Source organism: Sminthopsis crassicaudata, chromosome 2 (genome assembly GCF_048593235.1).
Source record: "Sminthopsis crassicaudata isolate SCR6 chromosome 2, ASM4859323v1, whole genome shotgun sequence".
NCBI classification, from domain to species: domain Eukaryota; kingdom Metazoa; phylum Chordata; class Mammalia; order Dasyuromorphia; family Dasyuridae; genus Sminthopsis; species Sminthopsis crassicaudata.
In genome coordinates, this window is record NC_133618.1 from 1,039,999 (window position 1) to 1,065,000 (window position 25,002).

At 59.9% G+C, this 25,002-nt stretch overlaps 1 protein-coding gene across 2 annotated transcripts in view; it reads left to right on the forward strand.

Annotated features, from left to right (window-relative positions):
* The window catches only part of ATAD2B (ATPase family AAA domain containing 2B), a 54,042-nt gene extending 30,544 nt beyond the window's left edge, over positions 1–23,498 (forward strand). The window contains exons 16-28 of one of the 2 annotated variants that reach the window (XM_074285345.1): positions 1,460–1,771; positions 2,007–2,139; positions 6,366–6,552; positions 8,266–8,451; positions 9,037–9,172; positions 10,168–10,349; positions 12,415–12,574; positions 17,956–18,078; positions 18,171–18,305; positions 18,884–19,495; positions 20,004–20,131; positions 20,208–20,336; positions 20,504–23,498. In XM_074285345.1, the coding sequence (XP_074141446.1) occupies positions 1,460–1,771; positions 2,007–2,139; positions 6,366–6,552; positions 8,266–8,451; positions 9,037–9,172; positions 10,168–10,349; positions 12,415–12,574; positions 17,956–18,078; positions 18,171–18,305; positions 18,884–19,495; positions 20,004–20,131; positions 20,208–20,336; positions 20,504–20,545 (2,465 nt within the window). In that variant the 3' untranslated portion in view covers positions 20,546–23,498. Of the gene's footprint in view, positions 1–1,459; positions 1,772–2,006; positions 2,140–6,365; positions 6,553–8,265; positions 8,452–9,036; positions 9,173–10,167; positions 10,365–12,414; positions 12,575–17,955; positions 18,079–18,170; positions 18,306–18,883; positions 19,496–20,003; positions 20,132–20,207; positions 20,337–20,503 lie in introns of both variants that reach the window. The other variant, XM_074285344.1, reaches the window with a different exon arrangement.
* Positions 23,499–25,002: the final 1,504 nt, after the last annotated feature.

A 25,002-nucleotide genomic window follows, 5' to 3' on the forward strand; every position in this document is an offset into this window, starting at 1 on the left:
GTCCCCTTGCACTCTGGTTTCCTTCTTCCTTCTCAGCCTTAGACGCTCCTTCTCCCTTGGCCTTTCCGTGATCTTCTTGCTAAGTTAGTCGCGGCCGCTCGATTTCCTTCGGCATTTGCTTAGCGTTGGCGGTCTTTCAAAGGCTTTCAAATTCTCATGGTACTTTTTGAAGCTAGAAAAGTCTGCCCGTCTTCGGCCCAAAGGCAGATGGGCCGATCCCGGCCTCTTTCCCCACATTGGGTCTTTAAGTGGCTCCCGACCGCCGTGCCGCACTGTGTCAGAGAGCCGCCGTTCTCCCCTACGAGTCCCCTAGAAGTCTGAAAGCGCTCTGGGGCCTGGCTGGCCCCGGCTCAGCCCCGAAAATGGGCCGCCGAAGGCCTCTGGCGTCTTGTGTCGGGGAGTGTCTGCCTGCGGGTCAGGGTGCAGGGGCCGTGGCAGAGGCGTTGGGGGTTGGGGTCTCACCTGCTGGGGTCTGGCCCGGTGTGCATGTGTGAGCGTGTGTCTCCTCCTGGCTCCCCACTGCCAGTCTCAGCAATGTTTTGGGTGCCCGGGGAAGGGATCTGCCAAGAGCGGATCCTCCTTTTGTCAGGGAACTGGTCCCGGCTGCCTCTTACAAAGTGAGGGTTCGTGCTGGTCGGCACGAGTCCCCTCTTGGCCTGCAGAGAAGCCTGCCTTGTGTTTTTTGTGGGGTCCAATGGGATCCCCTGTGTTCTCCCACCTCAGACCTTGTTGGGAGTCCTTTGAGGGGGATGGTCGATGAGTGAGTGAAGAGGGACGCTCATCACTGGACGGACCCCCGGGAAGCAGATCCCTGGTGGGGAGAAGCCCTCTGGAGTGGGCACCCAGCTCCTTCGGGTCACGAGCCGCGCCCGGGCTCCTCCGGGGGCGGCTCGTTAGGAGAAGGCTCCCAAGGAGCCTCGGTGCCGTTTGGGGACCAGGGCGGCTGGAGAGTCAGGGGCAAGTGGGCGTGGCACGCTGAGCACCTCCGGAGGCTGGGGGCCTTGGTTAGGGGGGCCAGGTGGAGGCCAGGGAGGGCCTTCCTCAGCATCCGGGGCTTTCGGACGGCTGGCAGAAATCACAGATGCTTCTTTGTAAGAGAATCCTAGAGCAGGAATGTAGCTCAGACCCAGCCGCGGGCTGCGGAGGGCACTCGCCTTGCCCGCCTCGGTTTCCCAGGCTTCCTGCCTGGCATGTGGTTCGCACTGGCTCCGTGTTAATGGTTATTGTGGTATAATGAGGATTGTTTGCAGCGGGGTCTGGTACCTCGGGCCCTCGCGCTGCCGGCCACACGCTCCCCGCCTTGGGGTGGGCTGGCGCCGTGGGTCAACGGCCTCCCTCAAGACACAGGGGGTCTGGATCTCTGGAGAGCGTCGGCACGGGGGCCGAGGCGGGACGGGCATCCCCGGGCCCAGAGTCGGTCTCACCGTGGCCCCTTCCTGTCTCCCTATGTGTGCACTAGGCTACTGCGGCGCGGACATCAAGGCCCTGTGCACGGAGGCCGCCCTGCTCGCCCTGCGCCGGCGCTACCCGCAGATCTACGCCAGCAGCCACAAGCTGCAGCTGGACGTGTCCTCCATCGTGCTGAGCGCGCAGGACTTCCACCACGCCATGCAGAACATCGTGCCTGCCTCCCAGCGCGCCGTCACCTCCTCGGGCCACGCTCTGTCGCCCATCATCAGGCCCCTCCTGGAGAGGAGCTTCAACCACATCCTCTCTGTGCTGCACAGAGTGTTTCCCCACGCCGAGACCGGCCAGGGGGACCGACGAGAAGGTAGCGCCCCCTTGGGGTCGGGGGCGAGGAGCAGCGGGCTCCAGGCGGCTTCCCGGCCCCTCCTCACTAGAGATGGGGATCTTCCGGAAGTTCAGTCGCCCAGAGGCTTCCTTGGGAGTCCTGGCAGGGCCGGCAGCTGGTGGGGAGCCCTCGTCCACGGGGGAGGAGGGGGTGGGCTCAGTGACCGCCCCCTGTCCCCCTGAGGCCCGATCCCTTTTGTCCCATTGTTGGACAGACGTGCAGAGCCTCCTCCTTGAGGACAGTGACGATGAGAACGCTTTGTCGATATTCGAGAGCGGCTGCCCCTCCGGCTCACCAAAGAAACCGTCCCCCGCTGCTGCCCCCAAGCCCTACCTGCATTTCAGCACGTGAGTGTCCGCCCTGGGCCTGGGCGAAGCTGGCCGTCTTGGCTCTTGTTTTTGAACCCAGGGAACCTCCCAGAGTGTCCCTTGTGGACCCCCACTGGAGGCCTTTTCTGGGGGGGACGGGGCCAGGGTGGGGGTCCCCACAGGCAGGCCCTCAGTTTAGCCCTGACTAGCCAGAATTAATGACACGTGGGTCGGTCAGTGCACCCTCGGGCAACTCCTCGCAGCCCCAGCAGGTGGGGCTCCCTGTGCCCATCAGTGGTCCCATCAGTTCTATTTCCCATCTGGCCTGCAGTGGGAGGCGGGCAGTGAGGAGGCCGGTCTCTTGGGCCTTCCAGAGGCTGGTGGTGCTCTGGGGCTGGCTTCTGACCATTGTGAGCCTCATACTCTGTGGGGATGGGCAGGGGCAGGGAGGAAGAGGGCTCCCTGGAGCTGGTGCCCTCTTGGGGAGGGAGAGGAAGAGCCCCTGTGTCGTGTGCGCTGCAGGTCCAGCTGCCCCTCACGGCCTGGGGGCCTTTGGGCCTGGGGGCAGCGTCCTTTGAGTGCCACGTGCTGCACGCTTGGTCTCCATCAAGCTCTCGGTGCCCACCTGCCTCCCAGTGGGATTGGGTCTGGTCTGAGTGGAGCCTGTAACCTTAGAGCAGTGTGGCAAGGTGCCCTCTGTAAGTCATGGAGCCGTCCCGAGCAAGGCCTCCGCCCACATCAGGGCCAGGAAATGCTCGTGGCTCCTCGGAGCGGGGAGCGCCGGCAGCTCTGGAGTCGGCGGGCACCTTGTAGCTGGGCGCCGTACAGAGGACTCTCAGTGGGCACTCAGGACAGGAAGGTCGGCGCCAGGGGCCGTGGTCCTAGGGCGATGGGTGGACCTGAGAGCCCCGTGGGTGGAAAGCAGTGGCCCGGGTGAAGCTGTGGAGAAGCGAGCCCCACACTGGGCAGTATGGTACAGTGTTGGGGGCACAGGGGCCTGGGGAGCCTTCGGGCAGAAAGGGAGCTCTGGATAGGACGAAGGCCAAGAAAGCCATGGCAGGGGGACATGTCAGAAAGCCAGGATTCAGGTGAGAATGCAGACTGGGCAGGTCCCGCCTTGGGTGCCTCAGTTTGCTGCTCTGTACAGAGGCGCAAGAAGAGCACCTGCCTCCCAGGGGAAAGTGCTTCAGGCAGAGCAGGCACTTGAGACCATCTGAGAGTCATCTGGCCTTATCCAGGGATGGGGGGACGCTGCGTCATTAAGTTGTAGTGTAGGAGCACAACTCGCTCAGTGGCGCGGTCGCCCTCTCCATCTGCTCCGATGCGTGGCATTAAGTAGTAACATGTTAGCCCGAGTCGCTGCCACTGACTGATGCACTTTCACTAAGCAGTACCAGCTCTCCGCCACAGATGCTATGCCATCAAGTAGTAACATGGTAGCTTAAGTCGCTCTGGGGCAGCCGGCCTTCTCCATCAGCTCCAGTACTCTTCCCTCCCTCCCTCCCTTCCTTCCTCTTTGTTGACAAGGCATACGCATGGGTAATTTTTCCAAGATTGACCTTTGCAAAACCTTTTGTTCCCAATTTTCCCCTCCTTCCCCAGATAGTCCAATACAAAATATGTGTACACATTTATACCGTTCTCTTGCTGCACAGGAAAAATTGGATCTAGAAAGAAAAAAACCTGAGAAGGAAAACTAAATGCAAGCAAACATCAACAGAAAGCATGCAAGTGCTCCATTGTGTTCCACCCTCAGTGCCCGCAGGCCTCTCTGGGTGGGACGGCTCTCTTCTTCACTGACCAAGTGGAACTAGTTTGAATCCCCTCATTGTTGAAGAGAGCCACAGCTATCTAATACTGTCACTAAGGAGTAACATTTTAGCCCCAGTCTCTCAGGCCTCTCCCCGACTGATACTGTGTCACTAAAGAGTAACATTTTAGCCCCAGTCTCTCAGGCCTCTCCCCGGACTGATACTGTGTCACTAAGGAGTAACATTTTAGCCCCAGTCTCTCAGGCCTCTCCCCGGACTGATACTGTGTCACTAAGGAGTAACATTTTAGCCCCTGTTGCTCTCCCCGGACTGATACTGTGTCACTAAGGAGTAACATTTTAGCCCCAGTCTCAGGCCTCTCCCCGGACTGATACTGTGTCACTAAGGAGTAACATTTTAGCCCCAGTCTCTCAGGCCTCTCCCTGGACTGATACTGTGTCATTAAGGAGTAACACTTTAGTCCCAGTCACCCCGACTGATACTGTGTCACTAAGGAGTAACATTTTAGCCCGAGTCTCTCAGGCCTCTCCCCGGACTGATACTGTGTCACTAAGGAGTAACATTTTAGCCCCAGTCTCTTAGGCCTCTCTCCGGACTGATACTGTGTCACTAAGGAGTAACATTTTAGCCCCAGTCTCTCAGGCTTCTCCCCGACTGATACTGTGTCACTAAGGAGTAACATTTTAGCCCGAGTCTCTCAGGCCTCTCCCCAGACTGATACTGTGTCACTAAAGAGTAACATTTTAGCCCCATTCTCTCAGGCCTCTCCCCGGACTGATACTGTGTCACTAAAGAGTAACATTTTAGCCCCATTCTCTCAGGCCTCTCCCCAGACTGATACTGTGTCACTAAGGAGTAACATTTTAGCCCCTGTTGCTCTCCCCGGACTGATACTGTGTCACTAAGGAGTAACATTTTAGCCCCAGTCTCTCAGGCCTCTCCCGGACTGATACTGTGTCATTAAGGAGTAACATTTTAGCCCCTGTTGCTCTCCCCAGACTGATACTGTGTCACTAAGGAGTAACATTTTAGCCCCAGTCTCTCAGGCCTCTCCCAGACTGATACTGTGTCATTAAGGAGTAACATTTTAGCCCCTGTTGCTCTCCCCAGACTGATACTGTGTCATTAAGGAGTAACATTTTAGCCCGAGTCTCTCAGGCCTCTCCCCGGACTGATACTGTGTCACTAAGGAGTAACATTTTAGCCCGAGGCTCTCAGGCCTCTCCCCGGACTGATACTGTGTCACTAAGGAGTAACATTTTAGCCCGAGGCTCTCAGGCCTCTCCCCGGACTGATACTGTGTCACTAAGGAGTAACATTTTAGCCCCTGTTGCTCTCCCCGGACTGATACTGTGTCATTAAGGAGTAACATTTTAGCCCCAGTCTCTCAGGCCTCTCCCGGACTGATACTGTGTCATTAAGGAGTAACATTTTAGCCCGAGTCTCTCAGGCCTCTCCCCGGACTGATACTGTGTCACTAAGGAGTAACATTTTAGCCCCAGGCTCTCAGGCCTCTCCCCGGACTGATACTGTGTCACTAAGGAGTAACATTTTAGCCCCTGTTGCTCTCCCCGGACTGATACTGTGTCACTAAGGAGTAACATTTTAGCCCCAGTCTCTCAGGCCTCTCCCCGACTGATACTGTGTCACTAAGGAGTAACATTTTAGCCCCTGTTGCTCTCCCCGGACTGATACTGTGTCATTAAGGAGTAACATTTTAGCCCCAGTCTCTCAGGCCTCTCCCGGACTGATACTGTGTCATTAAGGAGTAACATTTTAGCCCCTGTCTCTCAGGCCTCTCCCCAGACTGATACTGTGTCATTAAGGAGTAACATTTTAGGCCCCTTTGCTCTCTCCCAGACTGATACTGTGTCACTAAGGAGTAACATTTTAGCCCCAGTCTCTCAGGCCTCTCCCCGGACTGATACTGTGTCATTAAGGAGTAACATTTTAGGCCCCTTTGCTCTCTCCCAGACTGATACTGTGTCACTAAGGAGTAACATTTTAGCCGAAGTCTCTCAGGCCTCTCCACTGGCTCAGATGCTCTGTCTGACAGATGGGGAAAGCTCCATCAGTTTCCTGAGGTCTCGTCAGGGTCTTTGAGGTCGGCTACTGTCCCCTCCCGGGCTTGAGCCGCCCTCCTAGTCCCTGAGTGAGACCCTCGGGGTTCTATGCGTTCCACAGGTCGGGGGTCTCTCCGTCTAGACTGGCCCTTGCCTCGGGCCGGCTGCCGCTCCTCAGCCCACCCCCAAAGAGAGACAGGAGTGGGGAGCTGCCATCTCTCCTCCTCTGTTTCCTCTGTCTCTCTCCTCCCTCCATCACCCCCCCCCCACCTGTGTCACTGCTTCTCTGAGCCATGGCTGGGACCCTCTTCTCGTTGTCCAGTCCCCCTCCGGCTGCTTTCGTTCTTGCACGCCCCCTCGTCGTGTTGGGGAGTCTCTCTCCACTTTGGGGCCTGGGCTCCCCTGACCCCCGCCTCCTCCCTTGCTGCAGGTCAGCCTCTCAGCAGCCCACGTCCTACCGGCCCCGCTTGCTGCTCTCTGGAGAGAGGGGCTCGGGGCAGACCTCGCACCTGGCTCCGGCCCTGCTGCACACCCTGGAGAAGTTCTCGGTGCACAGACTCGACCTCCCCGCGCTCTATTCAGTCAGTGCCAAAACACCTGAGGAGTCCTGTGCTCAGGTAAGTTCTGGGACGGGCACCGTGGCCAGGGCACGCTGGCGCCCGGTGCCCTCAGTGCGAAGGTCGCCGCTCGAGACAAAAGCCTGGGGGTCTGCTGGGGTCAAGAGAAACAGGGGGCGGTGGCCCCCGAGACAGCAGCTGACCCTCGGGAGTTTGGGGGAAGGGTCCCCCCACAGAGCCATCCCCAACAAGTGCCCCTCTGCTGTGTGACTCAGGGAATCAGGACAGCGACACGGGGTGGTCGAGCCTTACCCTTTGGGCTTTGTGTCACTGGCACCGGCCCTTGCAGCTTTCCCCCTTCGGCTTCCCTGGCATCTGACGCTATGTCTGAGCCTCCTCTCTGCAGCCTCTGCGGGGCCTCCCCCAGATTCCAGGCCTGGTTCGCTGGACCCGGAGCCACGGGGGGAGTGGGTGCCGGGGCAACCCTCTGACGACTCTGTTCTCTGCCCTGCCCCTGCCCTCCAACCATTCCCATGACCTGTCTTTTGGGGCTCAAGTCAGGATGGCTACCCAGGCCTCCGTTTCCGGAGCCCTCCCTCTTTCCTCAGCAGTCCGGTAGATTTTTTCCGTTTCTGCTTTCCCCTCGTTACATCTCCCAGGATGCGCGCGTTGGATTATTTCTTGCGTGATTGTGCCGAGGTTCTTTTTGGGGCAGTCCAGTTCTTCTCCTCTTTCCTCTGCTCGATGTCTTCTCAGATCTGCTCTTTTTCTCTCTCTAATCTGGTTTCTATCTTGGTCTCTCGTGGCTTCCCAGGCTTCTCTTGTCCCATTCTAGTTCCCAGGTGTCTCCTTTTCTAGTTGGCTGGCTTTTTTTCCATAATCTTCTCGGATGCTTTTGAGTCTCTCCTCTCACGTGATTTTAAGTTCTCTTCTGAGACCTTTTCTACGTTCTCTCGGCTCAGGGAGCATTTCACATTGCTCTTGGGGTACTTCAGTGCCCTCCTCGGAAGACGCAGCCCAGTCTTCCCTTTTCCCATAGTAAGTCTTTCTTACTTGCTCGGTCATCTTGTTTTAAATGAGAAGTAGCGGTGTAAGCACCTCTTAATTAATTGCGAAATGGGGGGATGGTGCTTCTGACCTGGAACCTCACACCAAGAGCTCCCCCTCCTGCGAGTGCCAGAGCGGCATCCCTGCCCCTGCACGCCTGGGGTGCCAGCTCCTCCTCCTGCATGCGGGTGGGCCTGGCATTCCTCTGCCCACCATCCACGAGGGGGAAGTTCCCCCTGATCCTGCTGAGGCTCCAGCCAAGCCCGGGGTGCCCCAGGGGTCCTCACTGGGAGACTCGGAGGAGCTGGCCTGGCCCTGGGGTGTTTACACACGGGTAGCCCCGGCCAGGGTCCTCCTCAGAGCTTCTGGTTGTACAGGAGGATCCTGTTCTGGCCCAGGTCTTCTGGGTTTTCCACGGGGCTTTGTTCTCCCTGAGGCGCAAATTTGTGCCGAATGTGGGCAATCGGGAGAGCTGCTCCGCCATCTCCCCCGAATCCTCCCCTCTGGCTTCCGTTGAGTTCCATCTAAAATCCCACCTTCGAGGGGAGTCTTCGGCAAACCCCTCGATTCCGGGATGTGGTTGTTTGCCTGACCCAGAACCCCTTGAGGGCAGAGCCTGGCGCACAGGAGGCGCTTCCTCGCTCTTGCCCGTCTGCAGAGGAGGTCCCGGGAGAGAGAAGCGGGCGTCTCACGGGCCTTTGTGTCTGCCTTTCTCCCCTGTCTCAGATTTTCCGGGAAGCGCGCAGAACGGTCCCCAGCATTGTTTACATGCCCCACATCGGCGACTGGTGGGAAGCCGTCAGCGAGACTGTGCGTGCGACCTTTCTGACCCTCCTGCAGGACATACCATCCTTCTCCCCTATATTTCTCCTGTCTACCTCTGAGACCATGTACAGTGAACTGCCGGAGGAGGTAAGGATGGCGGGGTCCGGGGGGAAGATTGGAGCCTCCACACACTCCGGGCTGGGGTGGGTTCCCATGGTTCTCGTGGCCTTCGGTCGGTGCCCGCTGGGTCCCTGGGAGGTTGGCCCAAGAACCCAGGTGTGTTTCATGCCCAGTGGCCTTGTCCCGCTCGAGCTTACTCCTGCCCTCGGGGAGCTGCTCTTCTTTCGTGGATCCCGGCCGCTGCCTCTCAGCCGGTGTCAAGTCAGCGTGCAGACCCCCTGGGGAGGGTCACTGAAGGCCTCTTGGGGCAAGGCCTTGGCCCTGGGCTCAGCACTTGGGGCGGTCACTGGGGAGTCCCGAGCGCAGGAGCCCAGGGTGGCGGTGGGGCTGGGAGATAGCGAGGAGGAAGAACTGAGCACGGCTCAGCTGGTCTAGAGTGCCGACCGGGCCGTGGACCCCTGAAGCGGGAGAGCGGGGGACCAGTGGGGCCTCGGGTGGCGAGGGCCCCACTGGGTTGGGAGAGATGGCGGGAAGGGAGAAGGGACAGGGCAAGGTGCCCCGGGGGCTGGCTCCTAACGTTTCTCCCCCTCGCCTCCGTCTCTCCTGGTCCAGGTTAAATGTATATTTCGGATCCAGTATGAAGAGGTGCTGTATATTCAGAGGCCCATCGAAGAAGACAGACTCAAGTTTTTCCAGGAGTTGATTCTCACCCAGGCGTCGATGCCTCCGCCAAGAAGAAAAAAAGCTGGTGAGGCTCCGGCCCGGTCCCCAGGCGGGCCACGGGTAGGCTTGGGGATGCCGAAAGCGCCAGAGGCTCGCTGGACAGTCCTGCCGCAAGTGGGACGGCGGGGCCTGTGGGCCCTGCCGGTGAGGCCGGGAGCTGGTCCGGGTCTCCCGTGTGAGGGTCTTGTGAGGTTTCGGGGTGAAGGAGGCCCCTCCTCGCTCTCTCCTCAGGGCGCAGCCCCTGAAAGTCCCAGGCAGCCCGTAGTCCCCTCCTTGGCTTCCCGAGACCAAAACCCTCGGGTGGGCCGGAGGGCGTGAAGGCCATCTGCTTGAGGCCCTCTCCTACATCTGACCTGGGCGGAGGGAGTGCCTTCCTCTTCAGCTGGCACTGCCCCCCATTTCAAGGGTTCGGAGGGGCTGAGACGCCCCAAATGTGTTCCCACCAAAGTGGCGAGTGTTTGCAAGTGGGGGGGTTCATAAGGATCCAGAGAGAGAGCTTAGGGTCTTTAGGACAGAGAAGAAAAGCACTGGCGAGGGGGGGTCCAGCAGAATCGCCCCGAGCTTTCACCGGAGCTAGAGCTTTAGCATGGCTTCCTGTGGAAGAGGGGGACCCCAAAAGGCAGCCCCGAGAGCCGAGCTCGGCCGTCAGGAAACACTTCCCGCCCCTGAGAGTTGGCCCAAGGCCGAATGGGCTGCCCCGGGCTGGCGGCTTGCCACCTCTTGGAGGCTTCAGGAAGAGGCTGCCCTCCAGACGGCCCCCTTCCGGCTCTCAGTTTGGTGGAGAAAGAAACCGGGCTGGTTCCCCTGGCGGTTTCTCCTTCTTGTGCGTTTGCCATGATGGGTTTATTTTGTAACTTGCTCTTTGGAGTGTTTGAGGATTGGGGGTGAGGCTCCCTGGGGTCTTGGTGTGAGAGAGGGGGGCTCAGGCAGGCAGCCCTCCCTCCGGGCCGCGGGGCTGGTGGTCCTGGGTCCCCGGGGGCGCCCTCCCCCTGAACACCCCTCTGCTCTCGTTGCTCTCAGCTCTGTACGCCATGGAGGTGCTGCCTCTGGCGCTGCCTTCTCCTTCCCGCCAGTTGTCGGAATCGGAAAAAACCCGCATGGAGGACCAGGAGGAGAACACCTTGCGAGAGCTGAGGCTGTTTCTCAGGGACGTGACCAAGCGGCTGGCCACAGACAAGCGCTTTAGCATCTTCAGCAAACCGGTGGATATTGAAGAGGTCTTGTTTCCGTAGTAGGGTGCAAACAGTGAAGTTGAACTGCCTAAAAAGAGAAAAATCGAAAAACAGAAGGCATGGATACATGCTTCCCTCTGTTGCCAATTTTCTATCTTGTGGTCGTCCATTCCTGTCGTCAGCAGCGTCTGCTGATCGATCCTTGGGCGCGCCCTGCGCCATTGCAAACCACAATCGGGCCTTCTGATCTCTGACCTGGCAATTGGCGATTCCTTTGGGCAGCTGTCCGCTCTAGACGCTTTTTATTCCAGGATAAATCTCACCGGGGCAGAACCCAGGGTGGTGGAGGCGGCCGGGCCCGCGGGGAGCTCCGTTCCCCAGAGCTTGGGGCTCCCTTCGGCAGGGGTCGGGACTCTGTGTTCCCAGTGGAAAATTTCTGACTCCTTGGTGTTTATCGTCTCTGTGTGTTGGGGGGAGTGTGTGCGCGTGCGTTTGTGTGCCCGTGCAAGTGTATACGGCTGCTGTTCTGGTGCAAGAAATTTTCCATTTGGACTTTTCCGGAGTGACTTTAAGCACAGCTTTTATCCTGGAATAACAGATTCTGTCTTGGACACCCCTGAGGTCACCTCTGCTGACCCTCTTCTGAGCGTTCGGACTCCATGTTTGAGCATCTGGATGTTTCTCCCCTGCCTCTCTGCCCCTCTCTCCCCTCCCCTCCTTCCCTCGCCCCTTCCCCTCTGTGTTGTGCTTGTGCCGTCCCCTGTGAGAACTGTGTCTTCTGCTTGGGTAGCTGTTCTCCTGTCCCCGAGCCTCTGCCCTTTGGAGCTATTACGTGGTTTGGGGAGGGCGCAGGCCAGACCCTCCGTTATTCCCTTGGCTTTGTCTGCTGCGCTCGTGGTGGCCTCCAGAGCCCCCCCCGGGTACCATTGGGATGGTTTTCAGGGGGCTTTTGGCTCCTAAGACTTTCATACTCCTTTGAAAGAGGAGTCCGGCCCGAGCTGGCCGTCATCGGGGGTTCTGGAGGTCTCACGGGCCTCGGCCGCACTCCGCACCCGCCAGGGATGCCCCTCTTGTAGCTGGGCCCCTTGCTTGCAGCCCGCGCAGCTTTTGCAGCAGGCTTTCCCTTCCCCGCCTTCTGTCCGGGCTTTCTGGGACCTCCTGGGGAAGAACCCAAAGGCTACGGTTTCCTCTGGGATTCTGCTTGCTTTTTCCCCTTCCCAGGATGCTCCTTTGTCAGCAGCTCCTAGTTCGCTCCCGGAGGCCCAGAGCCTCACATGGAAGAGGCTCCCTGAAGCCCGGAGGGGCTGCCCCTCCTTTGGGGATCCCCTCCGGTCACCTCGACCATTCCACGCAAGGCTCCCTTCCCAGAGAGGAAGGATCCGAAGGGCGAGGAAGGAGAAAGCCCCTCCTGCGTGCTAATAGGCAAATGCGGTTTTGCACACGAGTGCACACAAGCGCTCTCAGGGGAGCCGACGACTTTGCTGCCGGCGGCGAGGGAAGGGTCCCCACCATTGTGTGATCCCAGCGGCTTTCGGGCTGGTGACCCAAGGCTGAGAGCTGGACAGGGGTCGGGGCGCCCCGTCGTGGACACCCCTCCTCTGCCTCATGCCGGGTTGGCCGAACGTCCCCGTGGCAATGAGTGTAGACTGTGTCTGACCAGCACTTGGCGTCCCTTCTCCTACTGGGCCCTCTCCTCCCCCCCACCCCCGCCAACAAGGCCGGGTTAGGGGGGGCCGTGCTCGTGGCTACTGGGCGGGTGCTGCAGGGAGCCGAACTTGTGTAATATCTCCACAGGGCAGGGCTCCTTGGCTGTGCCCTCGGTCATTTTGCGAAGTGGTGACGAGGAGGTATCGGGGGTAGGCTCCCTTTCCCGGGAGCACAGACGGCTCCTCCCCAAGCTGGTTTTTGCTCCGGGCCCTTGTGGTTACCCCACAGGGTCGTTCAGCAGAGCCTCCGACCTCTCCCATTTGGACCGTCGGGCATGTCCCTGGCCTCGGCCTCCGGGGCCGTCCTCCTGCGTGGGCAGGCTGGGGCATCAAACCTGCGCAGCCCGTGTCCAAGAAAGCCTTTGCTTGAGTGTGCCCTCTTGTTCTAGGTGTCTGATTATCTGGAGGTGATCAAGGAGCCCATGGATCTATCTACTGTCATCACCAGAATTGACAAACACAGCTATTTAACTGCTAAGGATTTCCTGAACGACATCGATCTCATTTGTAACAACGCGCTAGAGTACAACCCAGATAAAGACCCCGGAGGTAAGGAAGCGGGAGCCCCTGGCGGGGGGCGTGGAGCCACTCAGGGAAGCTCTTGCTTTCTGTGGTCAGTGTCCAGAGAGGTTGAGCGCCCTTAAAAGAGAGGGAGCAGCCATGGAACGGCGTGCCTCCCTTTCCTGAGGACTGACAAAGCTTTGACAAACACAGCCCGGAGAGGGGGCGTTTCCCTCAGCCGTGACCTCGAGCTGTGGTGAGGAAGGCTGTGTTGGGGACCGTTGGGCTCTCATTTAGAAGATCGCCAGTGTCCTAATGACCCCGCTGGTGCCTTCTCCTGCTTGGAGGGACGTCCCGGGGAAGACCCCCCTGTGCGGGCAGGGGGCAGCCAGCTCCTGTGCTCGCCTTCCTCTGGTGCACTAGATTGTCTCGCCGTCTGTGTTATCCCAGAGAAGGGACTGGTTCTGTTTGAGCTCTAGAATTCTTGGCCCTCTCGTGCCTGAAGGCGGCTTTCTCTCACGGACACAATCGGGGTGACCCCCGAGCATGTGTTCCCATGTCCTTCGGCCCCCAGATGCCCACAGTGAATCTGGCCTGCAGGTGGACACCCAAAGGTTGGGGTGCGTTTGGATTGCTCGGCAGAGCACGCGGTTTTTCCTGCCGAACTTTTGATCCTCGGGGACAGCTTCGGGAGCCCATCTGTAGAAAGCGAAATCAGTGTTTTCAGTGTGGGGTGCCCATCTCCACACACTTGTACTCACGTTTTGATAACCGTACAGGTGTTACGATAGCCTCGAGGTCCAGGCTCTTATCTCTGTCTTCTAGTTGGCCAAGCGGGTCAGGTGGCGATGCTCGGGACTGTTGAATCCCAGATGAAATGACATCTTTGATGCCTTCTGGGAGATCCTCGAAATTGGCCTGGAGCCGGCAGGAGGCTGGCCCCGGTGCGTGTCAGGTCAAGCCTTTTTCAGTTCCACGAGGAGCTTGGCGAACCTCCTGGGCCAGTTACCGCCATCTTTTCCTCTCTTCTTTTCCGTGTTCCGTCCTGAGCATGCGGGGCTGCCTTTGCCCCAGACCGCTCCCAGGCTGTCGGTGGGCTGGCCCTTTGCATCTTGGTTTTTCTTTCAGCTGAGAAATAGTTCTCATTGACTGAAAACGGCATTGCGCGTCACTAAACGTCTGGAAAGTGAGTGTTGCTTACGTTCGGCCACATCGAAGCAGCTTTCTTAGGCAGCACGTTCCAGGTTTCCGCTTTCTGCTCACTTTTGGCTGCTTTTTGGCCACGTGGAACTGGATGAATGGGCGATGCCTTCAGCTCAGTTCTGGGCTCCCCGTTTTCCCCATGGTTCCTCACTTGGGACATGTCAGCTTCAGACTCCTTTGCCTTTCTCCCTGGCCTCCTTTCTGCCCTCCGCAGACGTTCGAGTTGTCCGGAGGCGTTTTTGTGCCGGGCCCACCTTAGGAAGTGGTCAATAAGCGTGCATTCTCTGGCGGTTTATGTTAGAGAGGGAAGAGGAGACGGCTCTTGAGAAGATGGTTCAAAACCATGATTTATTTCAGTCTTAGAATTTCCCAAAGTCCTCCAGAGAACCTGGGCTTCCCTTCCTCTGGACGAGGAAAGGCTGCTGGCAGAAGCGCCGTGTCTTGGGCTGTGGGGGAGTCCTGGGAGCTTCTTGGGAAAGGACGCTCTTCCCTCTTGCACTGAGTGCTGGCTGAGTTTCCTCCCTGAGCTCCTCCCACATCCCAGGCTAGCTTAGGAGCTGCTCCATTAACCTCTAGATGCCCCTGCTCCTGTCTTGGCCATGTGGAGCCACATTCTGTGGGTAATTGTGAGCCCCAGGGTGCGCGCTCCCTAGACAGCGTCACGGTAGTAGCCCGCAAGCGGACGGCTCCTCGGGGCCTTGAGAGACTGCTCCTTGTCTCCTGCTTGGACCGTCTCCTGCGATATGTGACCTGCAGAGAGCCCAGGGTCCCAAGTGCCCAAGAAAGGATTGTCCCTAAGTGGCCTGGATGAGCCCCCTTGGTGGCTCATGGCCACAGCACAAGGATCGCTTTGGCCCTTGGATTCCACCTCCCTCTGCCCACTGGTGCCCACCAGCGGAGCCCCTTGGGTGCTGAGAGGCAGCACCCCCTCGGCTTCCCCGGATCATTGCACACAATCTGAGGCCTTGTTGGCCGGGGTGCCTCCCCGGGGGCAGAAAGGCTGCTGCCAACATGGACTGCTGCCTCGGGGTGCTCTGGTCACTGTGAATACGTAGGAAATAGTGATGATGAGGAAGAGGGTTAAGGGAGCCACTTTAAGAGGCGGTGCAGTGCTACAGAAAGCCCTTTTCTGCTCTCACTCAGATTGTGCTACAAGCTTTTGGCGAACGGTGCGATTAAGCGTTGCTGCTGCAGTCTTGGGATTGGAAGGCTCGGCTCCACGGGCCTCAGTTTCCTCCCATCCTTTGCTCTTTCTAACGTCAGAGCCTAATGAAGATCAGATAACCCAGCCGGGCCGCGGTGTTTATTGCGCACCTGCAGTGTGTCGGCTGACGGGGGACAATAAGTTATTGATTGGCTGACCCCTTCCCCCCCTCCACCCCCATTATACAGCTAAAATTCAGCTGGGAAGTATTAGAGACGTCTCTCAGTTGTTCTGGCAAACTGATCGGAAGGCACTTCGTGAATTTTGTTATAAATATATATATATAATAAACAGATTATATAGCATAAATATTCTCTTTTAAATCACTGAAGCATTTGATGAGGGAGTTTTAAACAAGTGACAATTTGACTTCCAAGTTTTGGGTTTTTTTTTTAAGTGTCAGAACATTGGCCGGCCACAACATCGTTGGCAAGAAAAGCTTTCTCTTTAAACGCGGGCTTCAGGCCTCGGGGAGGCCGGCCATTAATGACCCGATGGAAAAATCCATATTTCACAGACGCTCCGAGCAGGTTTCTCCAGGCTGACTCACGTTTGTTTTCAGTTTGTAAGGTGGGTTAGGGTTAAGGTGGCGGTGGGTGTCCACGCGCTCCTCCTGGCGGCAGCAGGAGGAGCGTGGGCTGGGCTGTTTTCTTGCGCTTCCTGGCCTGGCTAATCCTGTCTTCCCCCGGGAGTTTCCTTACAGTCAGCTCCGAGTTGCCTGTTTCCAAGGGTTAGTTTAGTTCAAATGAAGTCGGATCATCGGTAAATCCGCAGAAAGTCTCATACCACCCGCAGTACGCCAAAACGGACCGGTGAGGGCGCTCGTGCCAACCCGGTCCCGGTCGCTAGTGTGCTGTGTGTGACAAGGAGAGGGGCCAGCAAATATTTCCTGGGGTCTAGTTTCCTTTATTTGGGGGATTTTTGTTGTATTGAGATGAAAACCAAAGGTAAGCAGAGGTTCTAATGTTTTCTTCCACGCCTCTCCATTTCGGAGTTTCCTTCATGGGCCCAGAAGGGTCAAGCAGAACACGGGGGGCCTGGGCCCAGAGCCCTGGGCAGCCGCGGGGGGCTCTCATTGGGACCTTGTCACATGGGACTGGTGGTGGACTGGGTGGCGAGCTCTCTGGACCTGGGGTTTCCTTTACCCATGTGTGGAAACTTCCTTGACTGCTGCCCATTAGTAACCAGTCCAGAACGTCAGGCTGTGAGCGGGGTCCAGATTGTGAGCGGGGTCCAGGCTGCCAGTGGGCTCGGGCCTGTGAGCGGTCAGGGTTGCGTTTCACTCCGTATTCCTGCCTTGGGGTTTCCAGATCTTTTATTTCAAGAACATTGGGGTCGTTTCCCAAGACTCTCCCGTTCAGTTTGTCATTCACCTGCACCGCCCGTCTGTGATGTGTGTACGGATTGACGTCCCCTGGCCCACAGGTTTCTCGTGTGCTGAGTGATTGTGGGTCCTGTCCGAGATGCTCTCAGGCCTGATATCTTTGGCAAAGGCCCCGGCGGACCAGAACTTCTGGCCGGACCGGCTGGACGCTGCTTGGGACATGTTCTTGGGTCCCCCACCAGCTTCCTCCTGCCTATGCTCAGCTGAGCTCTGGTTTGTAGCCTCTCAAGGCCTCGTAGGCTCAGGTCTCCCTTTTGTTTTTCTAATGGTGCGCGCTGCTTTGTAGGGAGCACAGACAGATTCTTGGGGGGCTGCCATGCAGGTTTTCCAGGAGGAGGCGGGCTACTGACACCGACGGGTTTTTCCAACGCGAGACGACCCTCCGTCTCTCGGCATCCTTGGCCTAGGCCAGCCCTTTCGGAGGAGCGAGGCCCGTCTTTTTGTCCGTCCCTCGGACGGAGCTAAAGGGAAGACCAGAAGTGGAGGTCCCCGGGGGCTCTGGCTTGTTCAGTTTCACTAGGTGAGGGCGGCTCCGTGCCCATATTGGTGGTGATCTCACAAGAGTCTCAGTCTCGGGTACCAGCCGACCACCGGAGGGCAGCACACGGCCACTTCGCATTTGGAGCCGGTCCTTTTGGCCGTTTTCAATTTGGGCCGCGCTGCTCCTCCTTGCCCAGCATCTCCCACGCACTGGCCATTGGGGGCCTGAAGCCGGGCACAGGGCGGCCTCTTTCCTCCCAGAGAGGAGGGGCCATGGAAGGCTGCCCGGAGAGTTGGGTCCTCAGCTGCTCCCTGCAGAGGTGGAGAGGAGGGGGTGTCTCCCAGGGGTGGGAGCGTGCCGCTAAGTTGGCATGGAGGTGTTCAAGGGGAAGCCCGGTTGGCAGAGACACCTTCAAGAGGGAGTCCTCTTCTCGGGCCGATCGGGGACTCCCCTCGGCTTCATCGGCGTGGCAGCCTCTGGCGGGCAGGGCCGTCGCCTTCCTTGGTGTCTCAGGCGCTTCCCAGGATGTTTCCCAGGCTCCCCCCACCTCTCCTGGGAAGTGACCGCAGCAGTTCCTCGAGTCTTTCTGCCGTGGAGATGCTCATTGCCTCTGCTGAAAAAGCCACAGGGGCTTGGGGTGCCCCTTTGCCAAGGGCCTGCCAAGGACGGCCCTTCTTGTTGCTTCGGGGTGGGGGGCAGCAGGCGTCCCCCGTAGGCCCTCCCCTTGGGCCTTCTTCTCTTCTGGAGCTGTCGATGACCCTATGGCCCCTGGATGGGGTGCGGAGAAAGCCAAGAGCCCAGCGGGGAAGCAGCTGGGCTGGGCTGGAGAGCCAGGAGAGGGGGCGGCGAGGTGACCTGGGGCGAGCCTCCTCGGGCTGCTCCTCGGCCCCCCGATGGCATATGGGCCCCGGCCTTCGCCTGGAAGGGCTTCTGGTGGCTTGGGTTCCCCCTTCATTGTGGGAAGGGGCCCCGCACCCGTCTTCTTTGTGAGCACAGTGCCGGGCTTACAGCAGGTGCCCAGTGGCAGCCATTGACTCCAAGCTCATGCCCGAGGCTTCGGGAAAGGTTTCCCCACACAAACTAAAGGGTGACCTGGCCAGGCTGCCCCCAGACTCCCCACGGGTGGTGACTCCCCCCTTCCCCCCTTCTCTTCCCAGACAAGATCATCAGGCACCGGGCCTGCACCCTGAAGGACACGGCCCACGCCATTATCGCTGCCGAGCTCGACCCGGAGTTCAACAAGCTCTGTGAGGAGATCAAGGAGTCCAGGAGGAAACGAGGTGAGCCGCCCCCCGCAGCGCGCCCGGCCCCCCCCCCACGGTCCCCAGACTTCCCCGGCCCCGGGTGGCAGCCGCCGCTTTTCTGTCGCCAGGCTTGCCGGTCACCGCGGAGCAAGTCAGCCCCCCCGGCTCGGTGGCGCGCAGGGCGGAAACGAGAGCGGAGGATGGGCTGCGCAAGCAGAGACACCCCATGGACGGCTGGCCCCACTCCGCGAACAAATGTGCCTGTGAGCCCTGGGCCCCCGGGGCGGCTGGGGGGGGGTCTCCCCTCTAGTCTGCAGCACCAGCAATGCCTGTGATGGATGGCAAGTGCCCAGTTCCTCGTCCCACCAGCAGGTGGCGCATGGAGCTCACCCACTGCCAGGCTCAGGCCTCTGCTTTGAGCAGGGGAAGATGGATCCCACAGATGATGGGCTGCCTCCATCTGTTGTCATGGTGATGACCCAGCAGCATGAGAGCCTGGTTCCTTTTCAGGGCAGGGAAGACCCTCTGTGAGGGGAAGGGGGCAGGCAGCTCAGGCCCAGGGGAAGCTGAGCCCTCCCCGACTCCCCCCGGATTCAGATCCTGTAGGTGACAAGGAGGTGGGGGAGATGTGGGACAACAATGTCCCCTTGCCTGGGGGTCCCGCCCCCCGAGCGCCACGTGGGGCCAGCCGGCCTCAAGCGGCCCCCTTCCTCGTGTCCCCGGGCCTGCTTCTGGAGCAGAAGCAAAGTCTCAAAGTCTCTTCCCCGGGAGGGGGGCTGTCCCCCGCCTGCCTCTTCCCGGGAAGGCCGGCCCGACGCTGACCCTCCTTTGTCCCGCCCAGTTCGAGTGCGGCGGAAGTCTCGGCGGCGCTCGCAGTGGGGCAAGGGCATCATCAAGAAGAGGAAGGCCAACAACCTGAAGAAGGACGAGGACGACGGCAAGTTCGCCGACTACGACGGCCCGGCCGCGCGCGAGAAACTGCTCGAGAACGGCGAGTTCGAAGTCAGCCCGGACGGCCCCGAGAACGGAGAGGAGACGGGTGACCTCTCCATGACCAACGACGAGTCCTCCTGCGACGTCATGGACCTGGAGCCGGAGCCCCGGCTGGACAACGGCCCGCGCGCTTCCACCGAGGAGGAGAGTTCCAACGAGTCCCTGCCAGCCAACAGCAGCGCACCCGGCCTGGGGCCCCAGGGCGAGGCCCTCCCTGGCGCGGGCGGCTGTCTCAACGGCGAGGTCACCATCGATGGCCCAGAAAGCCCCCGGGGCCCGGCCGCCGCCTCCTCCCCGCGAGAGCCGCGGGCCCCTCTGGAGGATCGGCCGAAGGAGGCGGCTGAGGCGTCCCGGGAGGAGCCCGCCGGCGACGCCGAGAAGCGCCCCCTGAGCCTCGGCGAGGAGAGGGCGGAGCCTGGCACAGACCCCGAGGGGAAAGAGGCCGAGCCTGACAAAGAAGGTGGGGCTCCTCGCTGTCCGGGCGACCCCGCCAGCTGGGCATGGGAGGAGGCGGGGTTTGCCCAGACCTCCCAACAGTCTCCTTGGGGTGCTCTCAGAGTCTGTTTCTTCTGCCTGTTCTCTGGGGTCTCTTCAGGGACGGGGTCTTGAGGGTGGGACCAGCAGCCACTCGGGGTCTCCATGGGCGTCAGAGCCTCAGCTCCTCTGGCCCGACGGGAGCTCTCTGACGCCTTCCCCACACAAGCCCCCCACGCCCCTCCTCCCTACGTCAGCCTTTAAGGGCCTGGGGAAGGGGCGCTGACTTAATGAAGCCACATGGACCCTTTGGCTGGGGGCCACCCAACCGGTTCCCAGTCTTTTCCCAGAGAGCTGGCTCCTCTTGAGGGGTGCAGGGGCAGCCGTTAGGACTAGCGCCTCTGCCTTGGGGCTCAATCCTCACCCACACGTGTCCCCGGGGAGTGGGTCCTAGTCGCTCAGCGCCTGCCTTCCCCTCCTGTGCCCGCTCCCAGGTGCTGCTCGGGGCAAGAGGTGCCGGAAGTTCATCTTGGAGCCGTCCCGCGCGGCCAGCCTGGACCTGGTGCCGGAGGAGCCCCTGGATCCCACGCCCCCCCTTATTGTGGACCACGAGCGGCTGAAGGTGAGCACGTGGCCCTGGGAGACTGGAGGACCCCCCCCCCTCCCCACTAACCCCAGCCTTCCGTCCGCTCCCGTAGAAACTGCTGGATCTGCTGGTCAAGAGGAGCAATAACTTGGCCGTGGACCAGCTGGAGAGGTTGTACTCGCTGCTCAGCCAGTGCATCTACCGCCACCGCCAGGACTACGACAAGTCCCTGCTCGTGGAGGTGAGGCCGCCCCCACCCCCACCCCATGGCATTCTCGGGGGGCCACGGGCTTCCTCGGCCTAGACGAGACCCTCCCAGCGTGGCCGAGGGGGCAGAGAGTGGGGGGGGAGGGAGACAGACAGCAGGCGGAGAGCCCCGGGATGACGCCCACTCTCTCTTCCCCCCAGGAGATGGAAAGAACCGTCCGCCTGTTTGAGACGTTCCTCTGAGCCCGCCGCCCACTCTCCTCTGCTCCCCACGCTGCTCGTGAGGGCGGGCGGGCGGGCGGGCAGCCTTCTCTGAGCCATTCACTTTGTGATTGCACCAAGCCTGCGCGGGGCCCCGGCCCGGGCCGGAGCGCGCCGCCCTCTCCCCCTGTTGCATTTGGTGCTATTGTCTCAGGTACCTGAAACCAGCCAGCCTACAAGAACCAAACCGAACTTCAGGCACATGTTGTATTTTCCAGACGCAGAATACAGCATCACCGCGTGGAGATTTTGGTGCTACAGAAATTGTGCCCCCTGCGCCCCGCCCCATGCGGCGGGCAGACCAGCTGGCGTGAGGCGGCGGGCCGGGGCGGTGCCAGCCACGTGGGGTTCCGGGCACAGTGGGCAGCCGTGGGTCTCGTCTCCCCCTCCCCTTTGTTTCTCTTCCGCACAGTGGCTCCGGTGTGTTCTGGTGGGACGTGGGGATGTCCACAGGAGGCGACGAGAAGAGGGGGCTCTCCTGGACCGCTTTTAATGTGCCTTTTAATTCAGTGGAGAAGGCTACGGGGGGGGTGGGGGGGTTGGTAGCAGACGAGCCCCTGCAAGAGCCTCGAGGGAAGGGGGAGGCCGGTGCGGCCCCCCGGGCCCGGCGGAGGAGGCTCCTCGCAGAGCTGCCCAATTGACCAAAATGGCGAGCCCTCTTTCCCAGAGGGTCTCTTTCTTTTCTAGAAATGTCCCGTTGGGGAAAAAAGCAAAATGAAACCCTTTTCTGCACTCCCTGCTGACCACGATGACCGGAAGGTCGTCGGCCCGGGCTCCCCTCGTTCTCTCTGTGGTGTCTCTAGTGGTTGTCCGAGACGAGCGAATTCAGACCCCGTTCCGTTGGAGCCGGGACTCGCCGGGTGGACGGAGTGGAGAGCGCACCTTGAGCGTCATCCGCGGCTCCGTTTTCCGCACGGCCCGGTCGAGGCACAGACAGTATTAATTGGAAATCGATTCTCCCATCTTTCCTCCTCCAAAAATAAAATTGATTTGGGCCCCTTTTGGATCGATCTCGTTCACAAGTCGGTACGGATCGTAGCTCTCGAGAGGCGTGTCATGGGTCTGGGAAACGGCCAGTGCCTGGTGCTCATCTCCCCGCACCCGGACCGGCTGCCCGGGGTCACCTCCTCCTCCGTCGGCGCCATTCACCTCCAGGTGCATCTTTCCCATATATGCAACACATGACGAGCGTGCGTGGTCGGGCTGGGATGACTGCGGAGTCGTGGGGCTACCTCAGCTTTTTGTATTTTAAGACCACCAGTGTTTACAGAGCCCGGTGGACCCCGACTGCTGTGGCCGGGGGTGCCCCCGGGAGCCCGGTCTGAGAGCGGCAGAGGAGCAGGCGCGCGCGCCGTGGGTATGGACAGAAGCGGAAGGTGCCTCGTCTGTGCCCCGTTCTCCCCTCTGAAAATGCCACTTGTTCCCACGACCCCTCTTCCCAGGAGACTCTAAGACTTTGTAGCATTCGTCCCGTGTCCGAGCACTGTATTTTGTAGGTGGGCAAGTGCGATTAAAAGTCGACCTTTTGAAGGGGGGGTTCCGGGCTCGCTCCCGTGGGGTTCCCAGGAGGCCTGTCACGCTCTCTCGAGTATTTCTGACCGTCCCGCCCGTTCCAAACACTTTCTTGTCTAACACGTTCCCGTTTTGTATTTTGATGACAATTGTTACAGACTTTGGAGATTTGATGAAATAAAATGTAGCAGATTTTTGTAGCAAGTTTCTGGTAAAAGGGGCGGGGGCGAGTCTCAGGTTCTTGCTGCAGTATTTTTGTTAAGCTCGATTCCCGTTTCCCTAACTCGGAAGCGTTCGTTCTGTGCACGGCGGGACCGCGGGCTTTCCGGGAGTTATCGGTTTGTACGGACCAGATTCTAGCCATCGTGAGTTGGACGAGGGGACTGTAGGATGCTTCCAAAAGATCAAGTTTCTTTGTTTCTCTGTTCGTTCTTTTGTTCGTTTGTTTTCATTTTAATCTAACCCTTAGATGGAGTTATGGGATGGAGAAATGGGGGAGGTGAGGCCGGCGGGATGGGAACGGCCCCCTTCTCCCCCACCCGAGGGGACGCAGTCTTTGTCAGAAGCCCCACCACGCGCTTCGTTTCCGTCACAGACGCTGACAAGTTCCAGCGTGAAAAGCGGCCGGCAGAGCTCGCCAAGCGGGCTCGCCGCGGCTTCCCGACACGAGCCGGGCCTTCGCTGCGCAGCTGCTGGCGAAGACTTTGTGCAAATTCACTTCTGCTCTCGCTTCCTCTTGTGAAAAATGCAACCGATCAGCTCGCTCTTGGGTCTGTCCAGCGGGTGACCCAGGACGGCCGCCCCACGTGGTCGCTCCCGGTGGCGCGGGAGCCCACGGCCAGGGCTCTCCCCTGGCATCGATTTGGGTTGTTGCGTCCTTTGTATGTTACTTGATTTTTTTCTCATATGCCAATGTATTTATAGGTTTACTGGGTTTCTTTGGGGGGTGGGCGGGGGGGTCGTGGTAATACCTTGTCTTCCCATTCCTTGGTTAAGTTTTCGGCGAATCGGCCGTGGAGCCATCCGGCCGGCCGCTTCGGCGCCGGGTTCTGTAGCCGGATCCCGTCGTCGGCAGCCTCAGTACAATTCTTCTTTGTAATCACAAAGTAAGCTTGAATTCGGGCCTGTTCTTGCATCTTTCGTATTTTACGCGTTGGGTTCCTTAGACTCTGGGCGTCCCTTTGTTCGCTTCTGTCCCCGTTGTGTCTCCTCGGAGCGCTGAGCAGACTCCGCACGTGGCGGTCTCCTCGGGGTCCCGTAGCTCGATTCGCAGTTGTGTTCAATGGCTGTTTTGCATTCTGACTTCATTTGACATTAGTTGGAAGTAAATTATTTAATTTTTGGAACTTCTGGAACTTTGAACATTTACTGTAATTTGTAATATACCTGCTGTGAAATACTTGAATAAAGAGGACAAGAAAAACCTGTCTCGAGCTCAGTCACACTCGCGCTCGTCCCCGGGGTGCGCGGCGGGCGCTTGGCTCGGCCTGGGGTTCGGGAGGTGGCAGAGCCCCTGGGCCCCAAGGAAGGAGACGGAGGCTGGTTGTCGTGGGAGACAATTGGCGCTTGGCTCGGGAAGAGAACCTCTCCGTGCTTCATCTGGCTCCTTCCCTTCCCAGGTGGCAGGGAGAGGGGGTGGCGGCGGCAGGGGCGGGCTATGGCAGCCTGTGCCAGGATCACAGGCTCTTTCCCGTGGAGCGGGCAGGTGAAGGGCCTTGCGGGGTCACAGAGCTGTAAGTGTCCGAGGGCACCTCGGAAACTGGGTCTCCCTGACCGCCTCTCCATCCCGGGTCCTGAGAGAGCCGTCACCAGACAAAGGCTCCGGCTCCGGCTGACCCCCCGGAGGGACCTTTCCAGGTCAGGAGGGCGTGGGTGGGAAATGGAGAGCAAGGTGGCAGGGCCTGGAGCGAGTGGAGGGGAGAATGGGGGAGGGGCTAGGCTCACGCCCCTTGGCGTGATGTTCTCCCTGGGCTGGGCTCTGGAGTTCTGCCCACTTCCCTCTGGCCCTCGTCTCCTGCTCTCTGTAAAGGAAGAGCTTCCCCCGATCCCCCAGGCCGCCCGGGGGTGACGCCCTGACCCCGAGCCATGGGGGGGCTGGCTGAGGAGGCTGTGGCTGCTCTCCCCTGCTGTGTCTCTCTTTGCTCCCCCTTTTTCTCTCCCCTTCCCTCTCTGGCCCATCTTCTCCTTCCTGCCTTTGTCTCCCCCTGCCACCCAGGACACCCACACACCCCATTTCTGGGGAGGATGTCCCATGGCATCCACTTCTCACCTTTGGCTTGGGAGGAGGGCCCCGGATGGCCAGCTGTCTGCGTCCTTAGGGTCGGGGCCCCTGGAGCTGCCGGCTTCTTGTACCGTGGGGCCCAGCGCCCATGGGGAGATCCCCTTTCCTCCTTTTCATACTTAGATTTCATCCGGAGCCCCTTTAGAGCACTTGGGGTGATAACAGTTTGGGGAGGGTCTCTGAAGGTCCGTACTGGCCCAAAGCACCCTGTCCCCGCGCCCCCTCCCTCCCAACCTTGACCTCTGGCCAGAAGCAGCTCCTGATTGAGGGGAGAGGCAGCAGGAGCTCCTCCAGGTCGCGTCCAAGTTGCCCTTCAGAGAAACCTCCGCCCTTTGCCCAAGAAGATAAAGAGCCCTCTCCCGATCAGCCAGGTGGACTGCCCAGGCAGGGGGAGGGGCTCTTCCCCGGATCCCGAGCGCCCGCTTCCCCTTCTGCCAGCATTGCCCCTTTGGAATGGGCGGCCCGCATCCTCCCCAGCCGGACTGTGGCCTGAGGAGGGTCAGTGGGGGCTGACACATTGCATCCTCCACAGCCTGAGGCCTTGGAGGGCAGGCGGCTGGGCGGAGGGGCGGACACCCCGGAGGGGTTAGGGGCGGATGGGCGGACACCCCGGAGGGGTTAGGGGGCGGCCGGGCGGTGTGGGCGG